The 24,035-nt window shown below is 48.8% G+C and overlaps 1 protein-coding gene across 4 annotated transcripts in view; it reads right to left on the bottom strand.

Annotated features, from left to right (window-relative positions):
* ERI3 (ERI1 exoribonuclease family member 3) overlaps window positions 1–24,035 on the bottom strand; it is a 131,521-nt gene that overhangs the window by 59,666 nt on the left and 47,820 nt on the right. For 3 of the 4 annotated variants that reach the window (XM_066269382.1, XM_066269385.1, XM_066269386.1), the window contains exon 7: window positions 85–157. The exons of the other annotated variant lie outside the window; for it this stretch is intronic. In XM_066269382.1, the coding sequence (XP_066125479.1) occupies window positions 85–157 (73 nt within the window). The remainder of the gene's footprint in view (window positions 1–84; window positions 158–24,035) is intronic. 4 annotated transcript variants of the gene reach the window in all.

The following is a 24,035-nucleotide window of genomic DNA, read 5'->3' as shown; positions in this document are numbered from 1 at the left end:
ACAATAAAAAAGAACAGAAATGAGAAAAGAAAGCAAGGGAGGGGAGAGCAGATGAAGCACACAAGCAGGGCTCAGACACAGTACCTTTTTCAGATTAATCCACTGCTTGAAGTAATCTGCCACTGGCAAGCCCAAGTACTGGCACTGGCCCGGGAGCCTACAAGAAAGGGAGGAGAGAACAAGTTGGGCACACCTTTCCTTAAGCTAGGAAAGCTAACAGTCTACAGGCAAACAGACCTCAAAAGGTCAACCCATCAGCCATGGGTCCCACTCCACCAAGAAAGGCACCCCACCTCCAGCACCCAGAACTCTGGGTTCCAGATCCAGCCCTCAGATCCAAATGTGACAACCTGAAGACTACTCAAAATAATAGCAACTATTTTCTGATGGCCAACAATATATTAAGTGTCTTACTTGTATTTTCACATTATTCTTTCAGAATTGTGCTGTGAGGTACATAGTGTGACGTACATTTTACAGATGAGAAAATGAGATTCAGAGTGGTTACCTAGGATGCCATAGCTAAAAAAATGACAGTGCCAAGACTGAACCCAAGTCTATCTCACTCCAAAGCCTACGATCTCTCCAGTGCACTAGCTTGTTGTTTTGTTAAAACAGAGAGGCAGAGATACAAGACAAGAGAGAGAAAAAACACACGATTAGAGCCTGACCAGGTGGTGGTGCAGTAGACAGAGCATCGAACTGGGGCATGGAGGACCCAAGTTTGAAACCCTGAGGTCGCTGGCTTGAGCACGGGCTCACCAGCTTGAGTGCGGGGTCACTGGCTTGAGCATGAGATCATAGACATGACCCCATGTTCGCTGGCTTGAAGCCCAAGGTTGCTGGCTTGAGCCCAAGGTTGCTGGCTTGAGCCCAAGGTTGCTGGCTTGAGCAAGGGGTCACTCGCTCTACTGTAGCCTCCCCCCTCCAGTCAAGGCACATACGAGAAAGCAGTCAATGAACAATGAAGATGACAAAACGAAGAACTGATGCTTCACATCTCTCTCCCTTCCTGCCCGTCTGTCTCTATCTGTCCCTCTCTCTGTCACAAAAGAAAAAAAAACCCACATGATTAGAGATAGCTGGACAGGGACTTCCATTCACATTGACATCTCTTGCAATAGACCTCCTGAAGATAGAGAAGAGACCATGCAGAAGAGGTCAAAATTTAAGCCAAGAGTCTGTTCTTGTTTTTTCTTTGAATTAGAATTTATAAACTGTCTCCCCTCCTAGCTAAACGATGCCATTTTACCCACACAAATCCATTCTCCCAAACATTTACTGATATTTAATAAGTTAGGCACTTAGGACTCAAAAAATAAGACTTAACTCCTGCTCATAAGGGGCTCACAGTTTGTTCAGTGGGATGGACAATAAAAGAAGTAGACAAAACAGCCTTAAGTTGGAGCACTGGGGTACATGGAAGGATGGAATAAGACACCAGAAAGAAGTATCAGCTGGGGAAGATCATAGAGTTTTCTTGCTAAAAGAAGAGCTTAGCCGCAGGCAATAGAGAGCCTTTGAAGGGTTGTAGTTTACAATGATTGTTCCGAGGCAACAAAAACGATATACTAAAAGAGCTGGATAGTAGCCAGGAGACTAGACAGTAGTCACAGAGCTAGCGAGCAGGTAGATACTGGAGACGTAAAGGAGGGCCAAAGGGGATGTGGGGCCCAGGGAGAGAGCAGTGGAACCCAATTCAAAGGTTTGCGCTGTGGCTAGCTTCGTGTTCACACTAAGACAGATATAAAGAAGGAGATGGGCAGACAAGAGCATACTGGACACCCAGAGCAGACCGACATTTAGTCAATTTTATTACTGCTTTTTAAATTCTCTACATACAGTGTATTTTCTTTCTGCTCCAACCAAAGTGGACTGCTCCCCCTGCCTCATCCCTAGTATACCACTGGAAGGAGGCATGACTTTAGGAATGCATTTTTAGGTAGATGCTTGACTCATGGTAAGCACTCAATGTCTGTTGAGTGTGAGGTACCTAAGGGACATTAGGCAGTGGGATGATATCTAAGAAGCAGCTGGATACCCAGCTTTAAAGAGACTTTTGGACTAGAGATAGAATATGTTAAATCATTAATGCAACTTAAGTAAAATTAAAGCCATGAGAATAGATTAAGATTGCCTGGGAAGAGTATGGAACGAGAGGAGCAGAGGGGCCTCATCTTGTATATTTTATTAAGCTAAAATGAAACCAGGCCACGCCTATCAGACCATTACCACACACAGGGAATGCACTATTCATAAAGCAGTCAGTTCTAATTTTGTACTCCTTCAATTCTTAGACCATCCAAAGTCTGTCTCCTTATAACTTCCACCCTGAGGTATGCCTTTAGAAACTACAGAGAACGAGACTTCCATCTCTTCCTTGCAGAACCTTCCCAAGATCTGAGAGCCCATGAAGCTTCCCCCAGAGTTCCCTTCTCCAGGTCACAGACCCTCAGCTCCTTCTAGGATTCCACAGGAGGCTGCTCTGCCTGTGGAGTAGCCCATTCTGTCTCACTGCTTCACTAATAAACCCACTTTAGCTTTAAACTAAATAAATTTTAAAAAGAGTAGGAGAGAGAGAATTCCACAGCAGATACTGTACCATGAGTCAGGACTCACCTAACTCACCCCCATTCTGGAAGGGCAGGACTCCAGGACATTTTCAGGGTATCAGTTACCCAAAGTCACACATGCTCTTTTGTCCCCATTTCACATCACCTATGGTCAACCTAAACTACAGGCTAAACTTCCCCTCTCTAGGCTCATATACGGGGTGGGGCAAAAGTAGTTTACAGTCGCTCATATGGAAAATAATACAACTAATAAGTAATAATACAAGAATAAACTCTGTGTTTCGTGTACTCACAACTGTAAACCTACTTTTGCTTCACCATGTATATAACCTGCTTAGAATGCAGGTCATTAGTGTCAAATGCCATTGAGTAGTCAAGCAAGAGGAGAGCTGAGAAAAACTCAATGAATGTGGTGTCAGTGGGCTGGTGGGAGCACAAGGCAGCCTGCGATGTGTTTAAAAGTAAGCAATAAGAAAAGTGGAGACCACAAGTGCAAACTCCTTTTTTAGGAAGCTTGGAAATGAGAATCCACTTGAGATGACTGATTCCACCCCAGAAAGTTTCAAGGCAGTTCAGTTTTCCTTCCATTACTCCTCAATTATTTGACAGAACACTAATAGGAAATTGATCCCTATGTGTCAAGCAGTATGGTAAGGATTTACTTTCCTAAGACTTGAGATATCTTACCTGAAGGGTAAGTTTTCAAACATGCAGGTAACACAGTGACATGAACCACAACTAGTCAATTTCCTGGAAGGGATATTTTGGCTGAGGCCATAATGATGGGTATCTAGGATGTGCCCATGTGGGAACCAGGATGAAGAATGTAAGAAAACCAGTAAGGTTTTGAAGGACAAAACGGAGCCTTAGGAGTGAGAATATGTTTGCCTAAGAAGCAGAACTGTAATGTTTGGATAATTTTCTTCAATTTTTCTTTCATGTTCTTTATCCTTAGTATTTGTGAAAATGCTTGCTGAGCTCAGCAATTTTTGAAAAATCACATTAAGAACTGTGAGTGGAGGGGGGCAATGGAAGCAGCAGAATCTACAAAGGAAGTCAGGGGACTGGCCAGCAAAAGGCAGAGGTCCTGGGGTGCCTCTCATATTCTCCCTCAGCCAGCCCCAGCACCCTGATTCTTTTAGTTGACACAGGCCAGTAATCTTATTGGCTGTGGCTAGCCCTGGGGGAGGGGGAGGCTTCCTCTTCGGTAAGATTTCAAAGGTAGACATCAGTTGTCGGCATTTCTACCTGGGTAGTAGGGGTCTAGCTCAGTAGAATCCTGCCTGCTCCTGTTGAAGGTTGAATTATACCAGCGGGGCCATACTGAGGTCAGACTAGACAGACAGATTGACAGGTTGGATACATAGCCTCAAGTATGGCTCAGCAGCAGTCCTGACTGCTGTCTATACTGCATGGCTGACTGGAGCTGAGGAGAACAGGACTATCATTCTCACTCAGGGCTCCAGTCACATGCAGGTACACATGTAGTTTGCAGACTCACAGCATTCCAGTTGTTGAGCCCCCCAGCCTGTGGTTGGTCCCAGTCCTATGACTGCAAGACACAAGCAATACAGATGTAGCAGGGCCCAGGCCCATCTTCACAAGAGATACAGAGCCAAAGGCCACAGCTTGCTCTCAGGTGCCTCATGGGAAGACAACTACATATTTCTATGACAGAACCCTATCCCAGCTTAGAGAGCACCAAGAGAGTAATCTGTGAAGAAGGTGGGTTTGAGTAGTCATTATCCCCTACATTGAAGATGAAACTAAGACCCAGAGAAGAAAAAGCACTTGCTTAAACATAAAGCAAGCCAAGAGCAGAACTAGAAATGTAATCTAAGTCTTCTGACTACACAAGGCATCAGTTATGTAGATGCACTCAGAGGTCTTCACAGTCCCCAGGAAGGCAAAGTAGGGCTTTAGAGAAGTAGGTAGCACGGTGGTCACTGCTCAAGGTCACACTGGGGCCCAAGGTTCTTAGGATCCTATGGCTAGGGTCAGTGTGGGTAACAGCGGGTATATGGTTCCACCAATTTGGAAAGGAAAAGGGTAAAAGTCCCCTGGCATGGAGGGTCTGAATGCTGTGTGTTCCTACTAGATACTAATCCCAAAAAAAGAGCCACTGGCAGTGGGCCCTGGACTAGCCTGCGGGCATGAACGTGCAGGCAGGTTTATGGTGCCCAGGTCTCCATGCAGCTGGAATCACTGGGCACAAAGCTCCTCAACTGCCCAAACATCATCTGGCCATACTTATTACTGCTGCCCAATGAAATTTTATGCACCGAGTCCACAGGTGTGATTTCCCCTTCTTTATGAGGGTCGGAATGACATCACTGATGGCCAATAGAAAAGAGCCAATTATGTCCAGGCTATAAAAAGGAATGGTTTTTTCAACCAAATCAAAACTTCCTTCAGTTTCATGAATGCAAGGGGCCCCCTTTAAGGAAGCCCCCCCCCCCAGTCCTGCCTGTGGACTCTAAACTGAGGGATATGATTGCTTTCCAAATACTGTGAGGTTTAGGGACAGAGCTCCACCTTTATAGTACGTAACATGTGGCCCTGCTCTTATCACACTGGCCCCCAGAGTTATCAAAACAGAACATCAAACCCTACCCTCAAACACCTGACTGGCTCCTGGCTATTCCACCCAGGGAGAAGTTAGAAAAGATAGGATACTCCTCAAGTTCTCCTATTATCCTTTAAAGTAACAAGAAAAGCAGAGAGCCCTCCCTGCTCATAAAAAAGAGAACAGTGTGGGAGAAACAGGGGTGTGAGAAACTGCCCCCCAACAAGTGTATAGCACAAAGCGAAAGGAGCCTGGCCTTCCCCACCCACTCCACATCCAGCCCCACCACCTGCAGCCCAGCACTCGGGCTGGGTCCAGACAGCCCTGATGGCAAACAGGTGTGACTAGCTGGGTGCCAGCCAAGGCAGGGGACTAGCTCATTAAGGGAACGCCACCCGTGCTAATGGGTATGGCCAGGATGAAGCCATGTGAGCAGGAGCTCAGCTTTGAAGAGCTGAGGGGCCTCTGCTAGAACTGCTAGTCTTGAGTCAAGGAAGCCAGCAGCATCCATGGAGGTCTGACAGACAGCCTGGCAGACACCAACTGATAGGACCAGCAGGAGAGCAGGCACCAGTGCTAGAAAAGGTCACAGGTACTATTCCTTCTGTGCTTTTCTCTCTGCAAGTCTTAGGGGCAACCCAAGTCAGGTAGATGCATGCCACTATTTCTTTTAGTAGACTCAAGCCTTTACAGAGGAGGAGGTCAGCCAAATATGGAACCATACTTGACCCCTTTCTCCCTCTCTGAAAAGGCCATGGGCCCCTGACCTTGGACTGCTAAAGGCTGCCAGTTCTGGTGTCCAAAAGCCCTAGGACATACAAATACTGCTCACCTGCCAAGGCAAACTATTTTGCCCTGTTTGATACGCAGAAAAGGGGAAGTATTGAGGAGCGAAGAAGAGCAGGGGGAAAGCTCTATCTTCTTCAAAGCCACAGCCAGACAGTGGAAGCACCAAAGACCTAGTTTGGGGAAGGTATTGGCCAACAGATCCAGCCAACCAGCCAGGTGGAAACTCCTACCAAGGGGACACATATGAGGGATGGGTGGGGCTTGTTTCCAAACAAGGTCTCTCCACTTGCTCATTCCAATACAAACATTCCCACAGAATGTTGTTGCTGGCTGTCCTGCATTTCAAAACTGCCACACTTCCTAGGCTTCTCCCCAAGTCCTGAAGCTGAGCCTCAGGAAAGCTTGATTCCCACTGGCTCCCAGTCTGAGAGTCCTACCTATCAGAGCCTCCACAATCAGCAGGATGCAAGTCTGCATCCAGTGCAAGCAGGCTACCCCAGCCGAGGCCGCAATAGTCGAGGACACAGCTCTTTGTCCCTCCTGTTTCTGTTCCCCCACCCAGAGGAGATAAACAGACCCAGGTGATAAACGGCCCACCTTTCACGATCACTTTTCTTCAAGTTGAGGAGAGTAGCTGGTGATGGATGGGCTAGAATTTGGTTATCAGGAAGGGCTGTCAGCCAGAGGTGCCTATCTCCTCCCCCACTACGCAGGGCATCATTACACTGTGGCATCGAGGTAAAATATGAGCAAGGGGAGGGAAGGGAGAAAAAGGGAAGGCTGGGCTTCCACACGAAACAAATTGAGCAACAATGAGAGCAGGCGCGAGGCTGGGACGTTAGTTATCTGCCTGTGACACCTTTTATCTCTGCACAAATTGGTCCTTCCTCCCCCACTGCAGCCTCTTATACAAACAGAGGCAGGCACAATGTGTCACCACTGCAATAGCATAGCAATTTAACCCGAATTAGTGAGGGGGTCAAGCCAGGAAATAGGGGTTTCTCATTTCAACAGGTTCTTTAGTCTCTGCTCTGAACCAGCACACTGGGGGGAGGAGGATAGAGAGAAAGCAGACTCATAATTGAATTCACTCACTTGGCTGCTGCTGATGTATAAAAAATTAATGCTTGAGCCTCCTACTTATCAAAGCCAGTTAGCTTCCATCTCACCTACGAGATGGCACTATGGCAGAGACACGGCCTGGGCCTCCCTTGGTAGGCCACGCACCCAGTGCTTCCAGCCGATGCAGACTCGGCAAGGACAGGAAGGGACAGAGGCACTGCCCATGGACAGCAGCCTCATGCCAGCAATCCCTTCTAGAAGCCTATAGGACAGAGTGCAGTGTGGGGGATAAGATGAGAGCAAAGGGGGTTACAGGAAGTGATCACATTCAAGACAAACACAGGTCTACAGGCGGAAAAGGCATCCTGGTTCACCTCTACCAGATGTCCGGGGTGTTTTTACCCATAACCCCTCTCTGCTCCAAGACACACACACGTACACATACATACATACTGCTGTGCTAAAATTCAGGAGGCCAATGGCAGCACTGACAAGACTAAAGGAGTCTGGTCTACTCCCCAGTGACTTCCCCCACTGCAGAGCCTGAGGAGAAAAGAGCCCCAGGTGGGGGCAGGGGAGGGGGAGTGCAATACAATCCCCACCCAGGTCATGGCTCTGTCACACTAGGAAACAACTTGGTCAAGTGACCGTGGCTTTAGGCAGGTTACATCACTTTCACACTCTACTCTGTGAAGGTTAAAGGAGCCAACCAAGAGAAACATTGTATAAATAAGCGCTCATAGAGGGATTCTGGCTATAAGAAGGTCAGAGGGGGGGGGGGGGGAGGTCAGAGGAGACCAAACCTACAACAACCTTTGAAGATGTTTCTAGGCCACGTGCATTGAGAAGATAGCACCTAAGTCAGGTATTGGATACTCAAGAAACTACTGAGGATGACAGCCAAAGGGGAACTTCCAGAACCACTCAACAGTTGCAAAACGAATTCCAAGAAGCTTAGGGGTGAGGAAAGAAGTTGTGAATGGAGGAGGCACCTTGGGACTCATTCTCCAAATCCAAAGAATCATCAGGCAAATATTAGGGAACAAAAGCCAAGGCCCCAGTCTGGACACAAAATCGAACTTTCTACCTCAATTTCCACCACATATTTGCAGGTATTACTGAGACCAGGACCCTCAATGGGAAGAGGGAAATCAAGTCTGATTCCCATACTCAGGTAGCTTCCAGGTCTACCCATAAGATAACCACAGAATAAAAGACAATGATCACTACTTCAGGAGGGACTATTGATTAAAGGCTTTCTCAATCCTGGTGATGAAAAGACAAAATTATGGGGCACTTACAAAACCTTTGCTTGAAAAGACACACACACACACACACACACACACACACACACACACACTCTGTCCCTCTGCTCTGTTCAGCCCTGGGAGAATGCACTGCCGACTTCTCAGCCCACTCTGCCCCACACTTGCCCCCTCCTCTGGGACAGCTGCAGGTTGCGATTCCAACCACAGGCTTCAGAAAGATGATACACTTGCTGGAGCCTGCAAAGGGTCAGGAGAGAGTACTGTTTGAAATACCAGCGTGACAGCTGGCTCCTTGTCTGTCTCTTCCTCCCTCCCCCCTCCCCAAACTTGTCATGGTACAAGAAGTCTATAAGCAGCCCATCAGCTTTAAATATCAGTGTGCGTGAAGCAGGAGCACAAGAGCAAGGGAGCGGGAAGCAGACAGCGAGCGTCTCTGTCGCCACTGCCTGTCAGGGAACACTAATGAATTTCACCACCAGCAAGCCATGCTTCAGATGGGGGGTGGGGGTGGGGTGGGGTGGGGTGGGGGCGGGGAGTTTTCTAGGGAAAACTCTCAGTATTAAAACATCTTTTCCCAAAGCCCTGTTAATAAATGTCACCGTAGAGGGTCTGCCACTAGGACTTCAAGGCAAGGGAGGGTTTGGGACAAGCCCTGAAATCCTCCCAAACAGAAAGGGCAGTGTAAGTGTGAGGTGAGAGGGAGCCAGCTGAGGCCCATAATTATGAGGGTGGCCATCATCACCCATCCTTATTCATAACAGCCTATGATACTTGGCTGAGAGGAGTAGGGTGCCAAGGAAGGTCTCAGGCACGGAGAGATTAGCAGCTCTGCCTTCCTGGCCAGATTTACTACCTACCCCACTTCCCATCAATTTCAGCCAACTCACTTCACAGATGGGCAGGGGGTTCCAGACTGTTCTCCCAGACCTAGGGGAGGTGGGGTAAGGAAACTGGCACCAATCCCAACAGGAACCTACTTCCCCTACAGATGTCAAGAGCTAGAGCTTATTACAATCTCCATTTCACAGATGAGGAAATAGAGGTTCAGAGTAGTTATGTAACTTTCCCAAGATCCTGCAACTAGTGCAGCCAAGACTTGAAACCAGGTCTCTTAATTTTTAATGAAGGCCCCGCTTTTTTCCACAATACCATACAGCTCCCCTGAAGAAGGGCTGATCCCCTCACTGTCTACTGTAGGTCCTCTACTGCCCTTTGCCTCCATTCTCTTCCCCTGGCACACACACACCTCTGGTCGGGCATGGGCCACAGCTGTCATGTAGCACAGAGCTGGGCTCCAGGCCAGGGTGAATCCAGACTGGCAGAGAAAGGCCTGGGAGTGAGCCAGGCCATCACCTGGGAGTCACCACAGCTCAGAGGGCATGGCTGCAAGGTTCCCAAGGGTGCCCTCTGCACAGCTCTGATCAGCAGTGTCTGATCTGGCAGCGATCTGCTATGCAGGGGGCAAGTGACATTTAATTTCCTCTTGGTTTCCCTATGGTACAAACGAAAGGCCGTCACCTGCGTCTGGGTCTGGCAGCACAGCTGGAAGTGTTCCCAGACATGCTGCTCTGGAGAGTTCCCAAACAGAAACCAGAACACAGGCGGGTGCAGAGCGACGCCCCATAGGCCAGGGAAAACCAACCTCAAATCCCCATTGCCAGTCAGTTGTTGAATCCTCCAAAAGGCACTGTATATGTATATAGTGCCTCTGCTCCACCGCTTTTTGGCCCACTTGCCAACTACATCTAATCCCATCTCTCCCATACGGAGGCCGCATAAATATCCCCATGAAACACACAGTGCCACTGACATCCTGTGGAACAATATAACATGCACCTTGCCAGTGCCACCAATACCCCATAAAATCAAGTAACTTGCATCTCCCAGTCCCTCTCCAGTGAAACAAGACAAGAGCCTTTCCAGGGTCCCTCCCAGGGCAATTTTTCCAGGGAAAGGGCATCGTGCCCCACCTGTTGTGACTGCGGGAAGTGCTGGAGCTGCCACCAGGACCTGGCCAGAGCTCTCTTTTCCAGATGGAATGGCAGAGGCCTCAGCAGGCAGCAGGGAGTGGGGTAGGAGGAGAGGGGGTGCAGGTGACAGGAGGATTCCAAGGCACTTTGGTCAGTGTCTCAGCTGATGAGCTATTTATTCTTTTTGGCCAGGAAAATCAGGAGCTTCTTAGCAGTTAGAGCTGTCTCCAAGATACCTCACTCATCCCCTACTAATCTCTATGTGGCCCGTGGCCATCTTGACCCTTTGCCTGGGCTGCCTTTGTATGGCCTACATTGCCCTCTGGAGGATGCACAGAGAGGCATCCTGCAAGCATTCAGGATCTGGGATGCAGTGTGACCTCTGCTCCAATATACTCAAAGACACACCTGTTCCCTCTAAACACCTGGCTGATCTCCTCCACACTGATCCCAGCTCCCCTGAATTCTTCAAGACGTGTAAGCGTGTGGTATAAAGAGAGCTACACTTCTGGGTGGGCATTAGAATGGGTTAGTGGTTTTTAAACTGTGCTCCATGGAGCTCTAGAGTTCTAGGAGGGATACCAGGCTACTATATGGACTGAGAGAGGAGGAGGAAGAAGGGGCTGGGCCCTGTCCCAGCTTCAACCAGAACAGCTCAGCTTTTCTTTATTTTGTAATATTAGGCTTTCTTTCATATTTTGTTTTTGTTTTTTTTTTTAAGTTTACTGCTAAAAAAAGAAATACTACCCATTCGGTCTCTCTACTATGCTCCTCTGGGGTCTCATAGTATTTGTTTTGTATCTTCTTCATAGCATTCTCATATTCTACCTCCTTTGGCCTGTGGTTAATTATGCACATGCTGCTCCTTCTGTCCTGACCACCTGGCATCCCTACAGTTCCCAACACAGTAGTACTTACTGGGTCCAGGGCAGCTCTCAACAGGGACCAACTTTAGGCTACCGCTGGGATGCCAGTGCTTCCAGGATACACAGTGCTTAGCATCCTCCGTGGCAGTTTCCGCAGAAGAAGAAAGCTGAGTAACTGACATTTACAAGAACGTCCTAGAGAAGATGTGTGGCACATGGACTCTTCAATCAACAACTGGGGCATACATGCTACCATTGTCAATCATCTAAATCGACCTGCAAGGAGCCAAAGAGACTTATGCATGTGGCCCATCTTTGGGCAAAATACAGCATATTCCAACAGGAAATATCACCCATAAGTTTCTAAACCCTGAATGTGGGACCATGGGAACATAACATGATGCTCCTCAGCTAAGTATGCAAAAAGTCTGTTCCCCTGAAGAGGAGTCACTAGGATTAGAAACCGGCGAAGTCCCTTGGCCCCATTAACTAAGCCCACTGCTTGGACCTCCTCCGGCCAGCTTTGGGGAGGGAGCAAGGGAGAAGCAGCATTCTGTGCTCCTCCTTAGAGAACGCCACTTGATAATAGGCCCTAGATTCCCTTATCCCCGAGGAAAGGAAGGTAGCAATGAGCCCTTCACCCCCCACCCCCCATACACACATGCCTCCCAGCAGGGCCAGAGAGGACAGCCATTAGTGTGTGCCTCAGCAGACAATGGGGAGGAGAAGTCTCCAGAGCAAAGGACAACTGCAGCAATTAGAATGCAGGGAGGTTCAGAAGCTATTTAACTGGGTGACCCCTGAGGTCGCTGCATCTGACTCCCATCCCTGGATAAATATTGTATGAGAGGGGAGGAGGGCGAGAGAGGGAGCCATCGGAGTGCTGCTCCTCCTTCCACTTTCCCCACCCCACACGGCTGCCTCCAGCCACACACACCAGGAACATTATTTACAGCCCTGACAGTCAGAGCAATCACTCTGCTAACCAAGAGGGAATGGACAAAGTCGACTTACCAAAAATTGACTATGGCAACTGAAGAAGAAACCAGGGCTAGTGGGGGAAGGGAGATGAACCAACACTGAGAGGCAAGGCTTCTTCCACATTCTGGGTCCAGCTGGAGAAAATACTGTCACCCCCAAAACACTGGCAGATAAAGCTGGTCCCAACTGGCAGAGAGTAAATCAGAAATGGAGACTTTTGGAGGTTCCGTAATTGAAAAATTACTGGATCTTATCACTACTCGGGTGTTACTTAGTAAAGATGGAGTCCTAGCACCTTCCCAGAGGAAGTGGGACCAGCCACATGCCACTTGTCCAGCTGGCCCCTTAGCTGACGCAGTGGGAACCAGCAGGAGAGTCAGACATGGCAGAAGGGAGGCGGTGGGGGGAGAGGACAGTGGCTGAGTGCCGCTGCGCCTCAGCCCCCACGCTGCCGCTCTCCAGTCCTGCTCTAATGCACCCTGACATGCCTCTGAAGACAGAGAGCTGTTTGCAGTCAGCACCGTGATTTGTTAGTAATTATTTCCATGGTGTCACATTGCTGTCACTCTGTTAACAAAGAGACAGGCTGCCTCAGGCTGCCTGCAAGAAAGAATAGCAGAGAAAAAGGCCTGTCAGGCTCCCGGGATTCTCTGGGCTGGCTGGCTTTCTTCCCCAAACCAACATCCCTGCAGGCTTTGGAAGAAACAGTTTTACAGAACTAACAAGTTTGAGTCATGTCACCCTTTAGCCAGGGACACTGAGAATTGATCCCATCCACTCATAGCCACCATTCCCAAAGTCCTACAGAGCTGAGCCCCTGAGTCCACAGATCACTAAACCATGGGCCACCATGCCAGCCACAGCCTTGGAGTTCCCTGACGTTCATCTTCCAAGACCCCTGCTCCCAGGTGTTCACAGCCTCTTGTATGCTCTTAGGAGCCTGACAAAAGAAACCTATTTCAGACCACACTGCAGCAGTGTGTATACAGCACCACTGTACGAATGATGGTTAGGGAGAATATGACAGCAGGGTGCCTTCTTTCCTTGAATCTGCCAAACAAAGTTCAGGACAAAAGCTGCTCAGGTGCCAACTCCCCTGTAGCCTCCAGGAGCCCATGCACTTGCAAGGAGATGCCCACAGCACTTCCCTGTCATTCCCAGTGCCTGGACTGGTGCAGCATCAGCACTCAAAGGACTGGTGCTTTGCTTTAGCACAAAGTACTGTCTCCATTACCCTGGCTGGGAATTAAAGGACAGATTGGCAAGCGCTGACAAAACAGAGGTCACTCACCTACAGGTGTAGAAAGTTGGAGATTAATTCTCTCCACTCACAGAGGGAATCAGACTACTGGCTAGTGGAAGGGAAGCACCAATATTGAGAAACCCTTTCAATGCCAACCAGCAGCAGCAGCAGCAAAGGGAAATCAAAGCCCACAAGCCCTAGAGAGGCCTTGTCAAGGCAGCTGGGGCCTATGCCACTTAGCTCCTGCAGAATCTCACAGGATACAGGAGCCTGGACAAGACTAAGATTCTTCTGGCATTGGGGTCCGAAAGACAGCGGGCAGTGCTAGCTGCAGCAGTGGGATGTAAACTCCATGAAGGGAGGATGTTTGAGAAGTCTGAGCTCTTTGTTCACTGCTGTATCCTCAATACCTACAACAGTATAAGGCATGTAATGGGTATTCAATAAACTTCTGCTGAAAGAATAGAAAAATGGGTCAGTATGGCTTGAAGGCCACTCCACAGGCCTGTGGTCAGCCCAGCCTCTCTTTATCATAGGAGTTCATAGAAGAGGGAGGCCAGTGTAAGGTTCAGAAGAGACAAGAAAGAACACATGCCCAAGGGACTAGAATTTTAATAGATGAGCAGATTGGGAAAAGCTGATAGGCCTAGGAAGATTCTATTAGACTAAACATTCACATACTCATTCAACAAACATGTATTCAAGGACTAAAGAAGGTAGGTAGTCCAACAAAAGGAGAATAAACTATAGTATAGAAACACAATGTAGTACTACACAGCAGTAAAAAGGCTGAACTGATATATAAAACAACATGGATGAACCTCTTGTTGTTGAGCAAAGAAAGTCAGATACAAAAGAGTACATCTTGTATGCTTCCATTCATGTGAATGTCAAGAACAAGAAAAACTAAACAAAAGTAACAGATGGCAGAACAATGGTTACCTGGGAGAGGGAGGGCTTACTGACTGAGAAGAGACCGGAGGAAACTTTCTGGGATGATGGAAAAGCTTCTTCATCTTGATCTGGGTGGTGATTACACAGGTGTGTGTATGTATAAAAACATAATGAACTGTACACTTCACATTCGTATACTTTATGCACCCCAATATAGTTTTTCCTTACCTTAATTTCTAGAAAGACTTTTTTTAGATGTTGGGTCTCAAGAGTCACACAGAGAGTTTTAAAAAGAAAACACAAAAATATCTCACCTCACCCAAAGGAAAAAAATTTCAAGAGCAATGGTGGCTCCTTCTCCTTGATTTCAGGGCATAAGCCCTTCAGCCTCCACCCCCCACCACCCCCCACCCCCGTTATCTACCAGGAGACAGAGGACCCTGAGCAAGCGGCCAGGGCCTCTCAAGATCCAAAAATGTTCAAATCACAATAGAGTGTAGTGCAAGTCCTAGGTGTCATGACCTGGTGGGAGGTCCCATGCAACCTCCATTACATATTAGGCAAACTCTAGGGAAGGAGAGGTGGGTCAGATCATCAAGCTACGCCTCCATCTGTTTCTGAAGCTCTCTGAAGCAGCCTATCATCAAATTCTGCCACAGAGAACTAGACTTCCAAAGACTGCTCTGAAGAGTCACGGACACAAGACCAATCTGTCTTCTTGACAACCCAGGCAGAAACTGGTGAGCTACCACAACTCTGAGCTACAGCAAATGTGTCAGTGCCTACAGCCCCTCCTGCTAGCAGAGGAGGCAATAAGACCTTCACAGATGGTCAAGGGAACTCCCTATGTAAGTCCAGGGATAGGCAGCAACACTTGCTTCAGGCTCAGTGAAGCAGCAGACAGCTATCTAGTCAGCAAGTCTAGTGCAGACCAAAGCCTCTCAAAGCCTATTTACTACATAAATATCTTTATCTTTTATTGGGATTTTAACTGAGTAAAACCTCCATCCTAGGGGTTCCTATAATCACTAAAATTCTTCAGACCCTCAGATGCCTTCCCAAGGAGTGAGATGGGGCTGCCACTGGAGTTCCACCCTTCAGCCTAGCAGTGCCCAGAAAGTGGAACACCAGAGGCTGTGTGCCAGGGAGACAACGAGCACCCTCCCCCCAGTGCCTCTCTAGGCCCACGGTCCTTCCAGACTAGACCAACTTCCACAAACTCAGGCTGTGAGGGAAGGGTGCAAGAAGAACTGCCTGTTTGCCTGCAGCACCAGGACCACATGGAGAAGAGTGAGAAGGGAGCACAGGCAGGGAACCAGGAACCTGCTCAGCCTCCACAGAAACCTGCTCTTGCCCTAGGGCCTGCCCATGAGAAATGGATAGGCCCCAAGACATGGGCAGGAGGGGGCTCTCAAACCTTTGTGAGAATGCCGGCCCCAGAGGTATGTGAGGTCTCAGGTGGAGGCGGGGCACCCCTCACTCCTCCAAGCCCACGAACTCTCGGCCCAAGGAGCTGTCAGGCTAACGAGGCTACCCCACCACCACTCCATCTGAGCGTGTGGCAGGCTGTACCGCACCACTGGCTTCAGGTGGCTCTTCTTTAATTAATGGCATCTCAGGCTCTGCAGGGAGCTTCACCCCACAATGAATGGCCTTCTCTCATTAGAGGGAGGCCTGCCATGATGTATTCAGGGTGAGGGCCAGGATTCATTTCCCTGTCTGTGGGTTGGGGATGGGAGGGGGGGAGAGGCAGCAGGGACAGATTTATATCGAGTGACTTGGATTAGCTGCAGCTAAAACATGACCCCATCAACTCCAGCTGCCTTCTTGGGGCTAACCCGATGCACCTTTGCTGACGAGAGGGCTCTAGGGAAGCTGAAGGGAGGGCAGAAGGTCTGGTTCTTGTTCTCTCTGGGCTTTGGCTGCAGCTCAAAGGTCCAGAATTCCTATACAACTTCCAGAACCTAACACCCCCGCTCCTACACACACACACACACACACACACACACACTCTCTCTCTCTCTCTCTCTCTCTCTCACCCTCACACACATACACTTTGTGTGCACTGGGAGCCTGGCCTGACAGAGCCTGTTCATGGCCAGGAAGCTGGCTCGTTGGCCTCAGAGCTATCAAACTGATGCTTTGACCATGGCTGTCGCTGGCTCTGCTCCCCTGCCTTCTGTAGAAAACACCCTTACTCCCTACCTCAGAGAAGGAGTCCACAGTGTGATAATGCTGCCATACCTGCTGTCTGGATAGGACCCAAACATGTTCTGCCACAGTGCATCTCAGACCTCAAGCCACCCAGCACTGGGGCAGAGGCAGGCATCAGTCTGACACAAAAACATACTGAGCCATCACCTCACTATGGTGATCCACCAGGCTACACCCCACCTCTGGGGTGGGGAGATTCTAGGCAATACTACGCTCTTTTTCTCCATCACCCTCTGGTGCTACCTCACAAAGATCATGAGACTGAGCAGGGGAACTAGTGAGCTGTAGGCAAAAAAAAAACTTGGGCCTTCAGTTGTCCATGTTTCCATTGTACTTTTCACAGCCATAGAAAGAAGGCCACCTGCACTCTACTAGCCATACAGGTGGCTTTAGGCCTAGGTAGGTTCAGGCTGGCAGCAAATAGCACACAGCCCTACAAACTCCCTCTGCATATCCCACTAAACTTGACATTCAGTTTTGTTTGTCCTTGGAGAAAAATCATACCTCAGAGCCTGTCCTCTATCCATCCTCAGCTCTCTTAGAATGCCCAATTCATTAAGACAACTGGTGGGTGGGCCTCACTTGCCCCTGCCAGCCAATCAGAGGTTGTTTTGCAGGCCTGCTGTGCCCCTAGGAAAGCCAGAGCAGAATGCCTATCATCTGTACACACATCTACTCCATGTCATCCACGCTTCTCCCGGGCCCTCATGGGGGAGTATTCATAGACCCCTCCTTCCCTACGCAGAAAGAGATGTAGCTCAGTTCCGCTTTGCTAAGCCCTATTTGGCAATGTGTCTAAACACATGCAAACTTAATTAGTTCAGGAGGAGAGCCCAAGCGCTTACAGTGACAGATAAAAGTATCGGGAAATGAGACAAGTCAGACTGCCAGGGAGTTCTTACTCAAGCCCTTTCCCCCAGCAGGCTGCTAATCAAAGGTGATAAGGCTCAGTGCTGGGGTCGTCTGGCACTGCCATGGGCAAGGGACAAGGGGCAAGGGCTCCCGTAGGCTTAGTGAAGACATAATAAGATGACCTGATGTTTTCAAACATACTAAGGGACAGAGGTGACCAAAGCAATACTGGCAGTGGTTTTCTTAAAACAAATCTTGAGGATCCATTCATTTGCAGCTCTGCAAGGAGGTTCTCAGACAGCCCCAAATCGTCCCCCACCATACTTCCTGGCCAACCATGCCCCCAACATTAAAATGAATAGTCCAGCCCTGGCCGGTTGGCTCAGCGGTAGAGCGTCAGCCTGGCGTGCGGGGGACCCAGGTTCGATTCCTGGCCAGGGCACATAGGAGAAGCGCCCATTTGCTTCTCCACCCCCCCCTTCCTCTCTGTCTCTCTCTTCCCCTCCCGCAGACAAGGCTCCATTGGAGCAAAGATGGCCCGGGCGCTGGGGATGGCTCCTTGGCCTCTGCCCCAGGCGCTAGAGTGGCTCTGGTCGCGGCAGAGCGATGCCCCGGAGGGGCAGAGCATCGCCCCCTGGTGGGCAGAGCATCGCCCCTGGTGGGCGTGCCAGGTGGATCCGGTCGGGCGCATGCGGGAGTCTGTCTGACTGTCTCTCCCCGTTTCCAGCTTCAGAAAAATACAAAAAAAAAAAAAAAATGAATAGTCCAGACCTCCATCACCAGACCAGGTACCAGCAGCCACAATGTCAGAGAATGTCCCAAGGCCGTCACTCAGTGCAAACAAAGGATAGGAGGAAGGGCATTCCCGCCAGTCACAAAGCCATGGGCATGAAGGAAGACAGAAGCAGATGGTCAGATGGCAAAGTGCTTCAACACACGGGCTCTAGAGTCAGAATGCTGAGGTTCAAATCTTTGTCCTGCTATAAAGTAGTCGGGTGCCTTTTATAAATAATTTACCTTTCTGGACTCTGGTTTTGTTATTTGTTATTTAAATAAAAATTATAATAACAAGGTAGTTAAAAAAAGTCATAGGATTATGGTAAAGGTTAAATGAGATAATATGTAAACAGCAGAGGAGGAGCCCTGTTATGTAAAAATTACTCAATAAATGCCGGCTATCTTTATTAGCTGATGTAAACTTTTCCAGAGTAGTCCCAGTCCTCAGTCCTAAAGGCATAACTTTCTCAGAGAAATCCCTTCACAATATTCCTACAACTAAACTCTTTCTCCATGGCCCAGACCTGTGGGTCATCTCAGCAGTGGCCACCATGGAAGGGGCAATGAGCAATGCTGGCAGTGAGAAAATCCAGGAGCTTCCTGGCATTAGCAGCACAGTTCTCTAGCCCCATACATTCTGGCAGGTACAGGAAGGCCCAATGTTTCATCTTCTGTTCCATTCTCCCTGAATCTACCCACTATCCATTCTTTTTCAGGGATTCCATAGGCCTGCTCCATTACTTACATGTCATTTATCCAACACATATTTATTTTACTTTTTTTTTTTGTATTTTTCTGAAGCTGGAAACGGGGAGGCAGTCAGACAGACTCCCGCATGCGCCCGACCGGGATCCACCCGGCATGCCCACCAGGGGGCGATGCTCTGCCCATCCGGGGCGTCGCTCTGTTGCGACCAGAGCCACTCTAGCACCTGGGGCAGAGGCCACAGAGCCATCCCCAGCACCCTGGCCATCTTTTGCTCCAATGGAGCCTTGGCTGCAGGAGGGGAAGAGAGAGACAGAGAGGAAGGAGAGGGGGAGGGGTGGAGAAGCAGATGGGCGCCTCTCCTGTGTGCCCTGGCCGGGAATCGAACCCAGGACTTCCGCACGCCAGACCGACGCTCTACCACTGAGCCTACCGGCCAGGGCTTTATTTACTTATTTTAAGTGAGAGGAGGAGAGATAGTGAAACAGTCTCCCATATGCGCTCCAGCCAGGATCCACCCAGCAACCCCGTTTGGGGCCAAATGCTCGAGTACCAAGTTATTTTCAGCACCTGAGGCTGACACGCTTAACCGAGCTATCCTCAGCACCCAAGGGCCACACTCAAACAAATGAAGCCACCAGCTGTGGGAGGGGAAGAAGGAGAGAAGGGTGAGAATGAGGGAGAGAGAATCAGATGGTAACATTTCCTGTATGCCCTGACCAGGAACTGAACCTGGGATGTTCATATGCCAGCCAGGCCAACACTCTATCCCAGGGGTCAGGAACCTTTTTGGCTGAGAGAGCCATGAATGCCACATATTTTAAAATGTGATTCCGTGAGAGCCATACAACGTCCTGTGTACTTTATCCAATAAAAATTTCGTGTTGTCCCAGAGGACAGCTGTGATTGGCTCCAGCCACCCGCAACCATCAACATGAGCAGTAGGAAATGAATGGATTGTAATACATGAGAATGTTTTATATTTTTAACGTTATTTTTTTATTATTATTAAAGATTTGTCTGCGAGCCAGAAGCAGCCATCAAAAGAGCCACATCTGGCTCGCGAGCCATAGGTTCCCGACCCCTGCTCTATCCAATGAGCCACCACCGGCAAGGGCCAACAAATATTTACTGAACAACTACTAGTCCAGCATTGTTCTAGAGTTACAATGGTACTCATAATCTCATGAAAAAAACAGACAAGTAGAGGCAGCTCCAATACAACTTCATGTACGGATAAGTACATGTGCTTCATGTGCTTTATCTCAAAAGGCACCCAGAAAAAGATTGTCAGAGGGATCCTTAAGAATTGACCAGCTAGCCCTGGCCGGTTGGCTCAGTGGTAGAGCGTCGGCCTAGCGTGCGGAGGACCCGGGTTCGATTTCCGGCCAGGGCACACAGGATAAGCGTACATTTGCTTCTCCACCCCTCTGCCGCGCTTTCCTCTCTGTCTCTCTCTTCCCCTCCCGCAGCCAAGGCTCCATTGGAGCAAGGATGGCCCGGGCGCTGGGGATGGCTCTGTGGCCTCTGCCTCAGGCGCTAGAGTGGCTCTGGTCGCAACATGGCGACGCCCAGGATGGGCAGAGCATCGCCCCCTGGTGGGCAGAGCATCGCCCCTGGTGGGCGTGCCGGGTGGATCCCGGTCGGGCGCATGCGGGAGTCTGTCTGACTGTCTCTCCCTGTTTCCAGCTTCAGAAAAATGAAAAAAAAAAAAAAAAAAAAAAAAGAATTGACCAGCTAGAACATCTAGTTGGGGGTGGGGGTTGCATAGACAGTATTGAGAGAGAGAGATGAGGCTACAAGAATCTTGAAAGCCTCAATAAACAGTGTGACTTTGTGGCAAAGGAAACCCTTGACAGGTGCTAAGCATAGGTGTGACATAATCTGCTGCAATTAGGAAAATGGAATAGAAGCAGCAAAACTAGAGTCAAAAAATACTGGTTTGCCCTGGCTGGATAGCTCAGTTGGTTAGACCATCATCCTGAGGTACATAGGTTGCAGGTGTGATTCCCCATTGGGGCACATACAGGAACAGCTCGATCTTTCTCTCTCTCCCTCAATTCTTCTCTTGCTGAAATCAATAAATAAAAATAGACTAATTAGGAGACTTTTGTAATAATCCACAAACAATACTGTGACCACAAAGAATACTATGACCGGCCCCAGCTGGTTGGCTCAGTGGAAGAGCGTCGGGACATGTGTGGATGTCCTGGGTTTGATTCCCAGTCAGGGCACGCAGGAGAAGCAACCATCTGCTTCTCATTCCTTCACTTTCCCTCTCCCATCTCTCTCTCTCTTCTCCCCTCCCACAGCCATGGCTTAATTGGTTTGAGCCCAGGGTGCTGAGGATGGCTCCATGAAGCCTCCACCTCAGACACTAAAAATAGCTCAGGTGTGATCATGGCCCCAGAAAGGCAGAGCATCGGCCCCAGACGGCAGGTGCCGGGTGGATCCCGGTTGGGACGCATGCGGAAGTCTGTCTCTCTATCTCCCCTCCTCTCACCTGGAAAAGAAATAAATAAAAAAGAATACTGTGACCTTAACTAAAGCCAGTGGAAATGGGGATGGAAAAAAGGCAGTTACTCTGAGAAAGCTCTGGGAGTAAGACTCAACAGGATTTGGCAATTAATTGGTTAAGGCTAGAGAAAGGAATCAAGGGTGATTCTTAGGTTTCTGACAGATCTACTGAGTAGATAGTACCAGTCCTCATCTGAGGGAATGTTGGCAGTCTAGTGTTGAGAGAAAGATAACCAACCCCTGAGCTTTAAGGGAATAACAGATATCTAGGTGAGGATAGAGAATAGGGAGCTGGATATGAAGGCTTGGAGTTCAGACAGCAGATGCTTCAGTGGGATCTCTGCTGCCATGTCAGTTTCCAACTCTTGGCTACAGAAAAAAATTACAAGACATCAACATACAGAGGATAGCTGAAGCTACTGCAAAAGATGAGATCACTCTGGTAAGTGCGAGTGTGCAAAATAAAAGGAAAAGACAACTGGGAGAGAGATAAAAGAAACGTCGATATTCAATAAACACAAAATTTAAGAAAAAAGGAAAGAAGCATCCATAAGTCACTGAAGAAATAGCTAGAGGAAAAGGAGACGTAGAAAAGTAAAGATAAAGAGCATTTCAAGAAGGATGAAACGGTCAACTCAAATGATGCCAAGAGGTCCCCGCCTCCCATCTATATCCTATAACCACCCCCTACACACACAGGATAGTCACTACCCCGCAGTTCTCTCCCAAGTGTGTGGTTCCATCACGATGGGACTTCACTCCAGGTGACTGCAGCTCTTCAATCGTCTTGGCCAATTGAATGCAGCTCTGAGGGTACCCTCAATAATCCTCACTGAGTACATGTCCCCCAAATAAAACTGAGTAGAATAATCTGAGCAAGTATCTTCTGATCTCCAGACTTTCTAAAACCTGAAATGTTTCAGGTCTACCATGAACAGAGTGGTGAAGTATGCATATCTCATGAGGAATGGAGCCCAGCATTTACACATTCAACCTCCAATGGAAGGAAACTATTCCGAAGCTGAGGCTGAGCTAGATGAGGGTTCTGGCAACAGACTCTGAGCAGGCCCTAGATCTTGCTTCAGCAAAGCAGAGTCTGAGTATCCTGATCTTCTCCAAAGGTCCTCTTCCAGACTGCACTGAGGGCCAGGCCTTCCCTCATGTCAGCTCTTCCCTACTCCCCTCCATTTCCACCACCACCCCTATCTTTCTCTCTCCCTGATCTGCCCCTCTTCTCAGACCCACAGGCCACTGGGAAATACTCTGGTCTAGTTTCTTGGCCACTCTGCGCTGTTCAGTGGTGAACCCAGATCTTCAAGCTGTCGGTTAAAATCTTGAGTTCCTCAAGGGTAGTACCTGTGCAGGTGTCACCCTCACTCTGCACCAGCCCTACCCTCCCACCATGCCAAAGATGGAACCCCTTTACAGAGACATTCCTGCCTGCCTGTGTAAGGAGAGAGAGAGAAAACTGGTGAAAGAACACTAAGCCCTGTGGGGAGATTCAGGAACACCAGGCAAGGCAAGGCAAAGATAGGGCAGGTAGGGAAGGCAAGCTGATCAAGGGCTGATGCCAGAACAAGTGTCCTATCTAAAACATGCTTAGAAAGAAAATTAAATTTGCACTTCCCAAATTAAAACCCACCTAAGCAGAATCTGTAACCGTAGCATCAAAGCCCACATAAACCTGGAGTATCAGCTCATCCAGTTTTGACAAAAGATGGACACAAAATGATTTTGTTAGGATGGGAGCAGATTTCTTTTCTCCAGTGGGATTTCTGCTGCCACTTCAGTTCCCATTTCTCAGTGCTTCACTAATCAGGCCCTTTCCAACCAAAGTGATGTGAAGCTGGCTGGGGAAGACGGGGCTAGGGGAGAGGAAGGACAGCACGAGGAGCCATGGCTCTGGGAGACTAGCACGAAAATTTGCTGAATTCTTGGACTTAGTTAAATCTGAAAATGGGTGTCAAAATAAGAAGTAAGCCATACACTAACAAGTTGTGGTTGTCAGGTTAACACCACCCTTGTCAGGCTCATCATCAGCCTTTACCAGACGCATAACAAGGTGAGGGCTCTGCCGAGAGCCATCTGACGAGAGGTTCCAGGAACACCGATAAGCTGTGCGCTGTCACGCAGCACTACTTAGGTTTCCTCTCTGGCTGTTTTTATTTTGTTACACATTTAATTAAGAGCCTTCCCAGCAGTTATGCGGAGTCCTGCTTCTAAAAGGCAGCCACGGAGCTGTCCTCCCCCCAGTGCCTGCCACCTGACATCTGCTTCCTCTGAACACTCTTGCAGAGCCTCCTTGGCTTTCCCAATCCAAACCAGACCAGCGTCCAAAGTCTGCCCAACCCCTTTTGTCTTTCTGGAAGCTAGGTGGTCTTAGAATTCAATTCTATCTAGCTATGAGTCCTTACCAATTTGAGCCTCAGTTTTTAATTTTGTTTTGTTTTTTTCAGCGATAAAAGGGATACAACCTCCTACCACAGACGAAAGGAGGAGTGAATAACATATGCTATGTGTTCATTAAAATTTGGTTTCCTTTCATATATGCTTAGATTCAACAACCCAGTTCCTCCTCTTGATTACATGGCTTCTTGTGAAGATACAGAACAGCCTTCTGAGTCACCAAAATCTGGCAGGGTCCACCATGACAATGGCTGAATTGGTGCTGCAGGCCAGCACAGGGCAGGCTCCAAGCTTAGGAGGCCCAGCCACAAGCTTCCAACCTCATGCCCAGGAAAACAGTCATAGGCACATA

Source organism: Saccopteryx bilineata, chromosome 3, assembly GCF_036850765.1.
Source record: "Saccopteryx bilineata isolate mSacBil1 chromosome 3, mSacBil1_pri_phased_curated, whole genome shotgun sequence".
NCBI classification, from domain to species: Eukaryota; Metazoa; Chordata; class Mammalia; order Chiroptera; family Emballonuridae; genus Saccopteryx; species Saccopteryx bilineata.
Note: the sequence above shows the minus strand (reverse complement) of the source record. Positions and strands in the feature narration are given on the sequence as shown.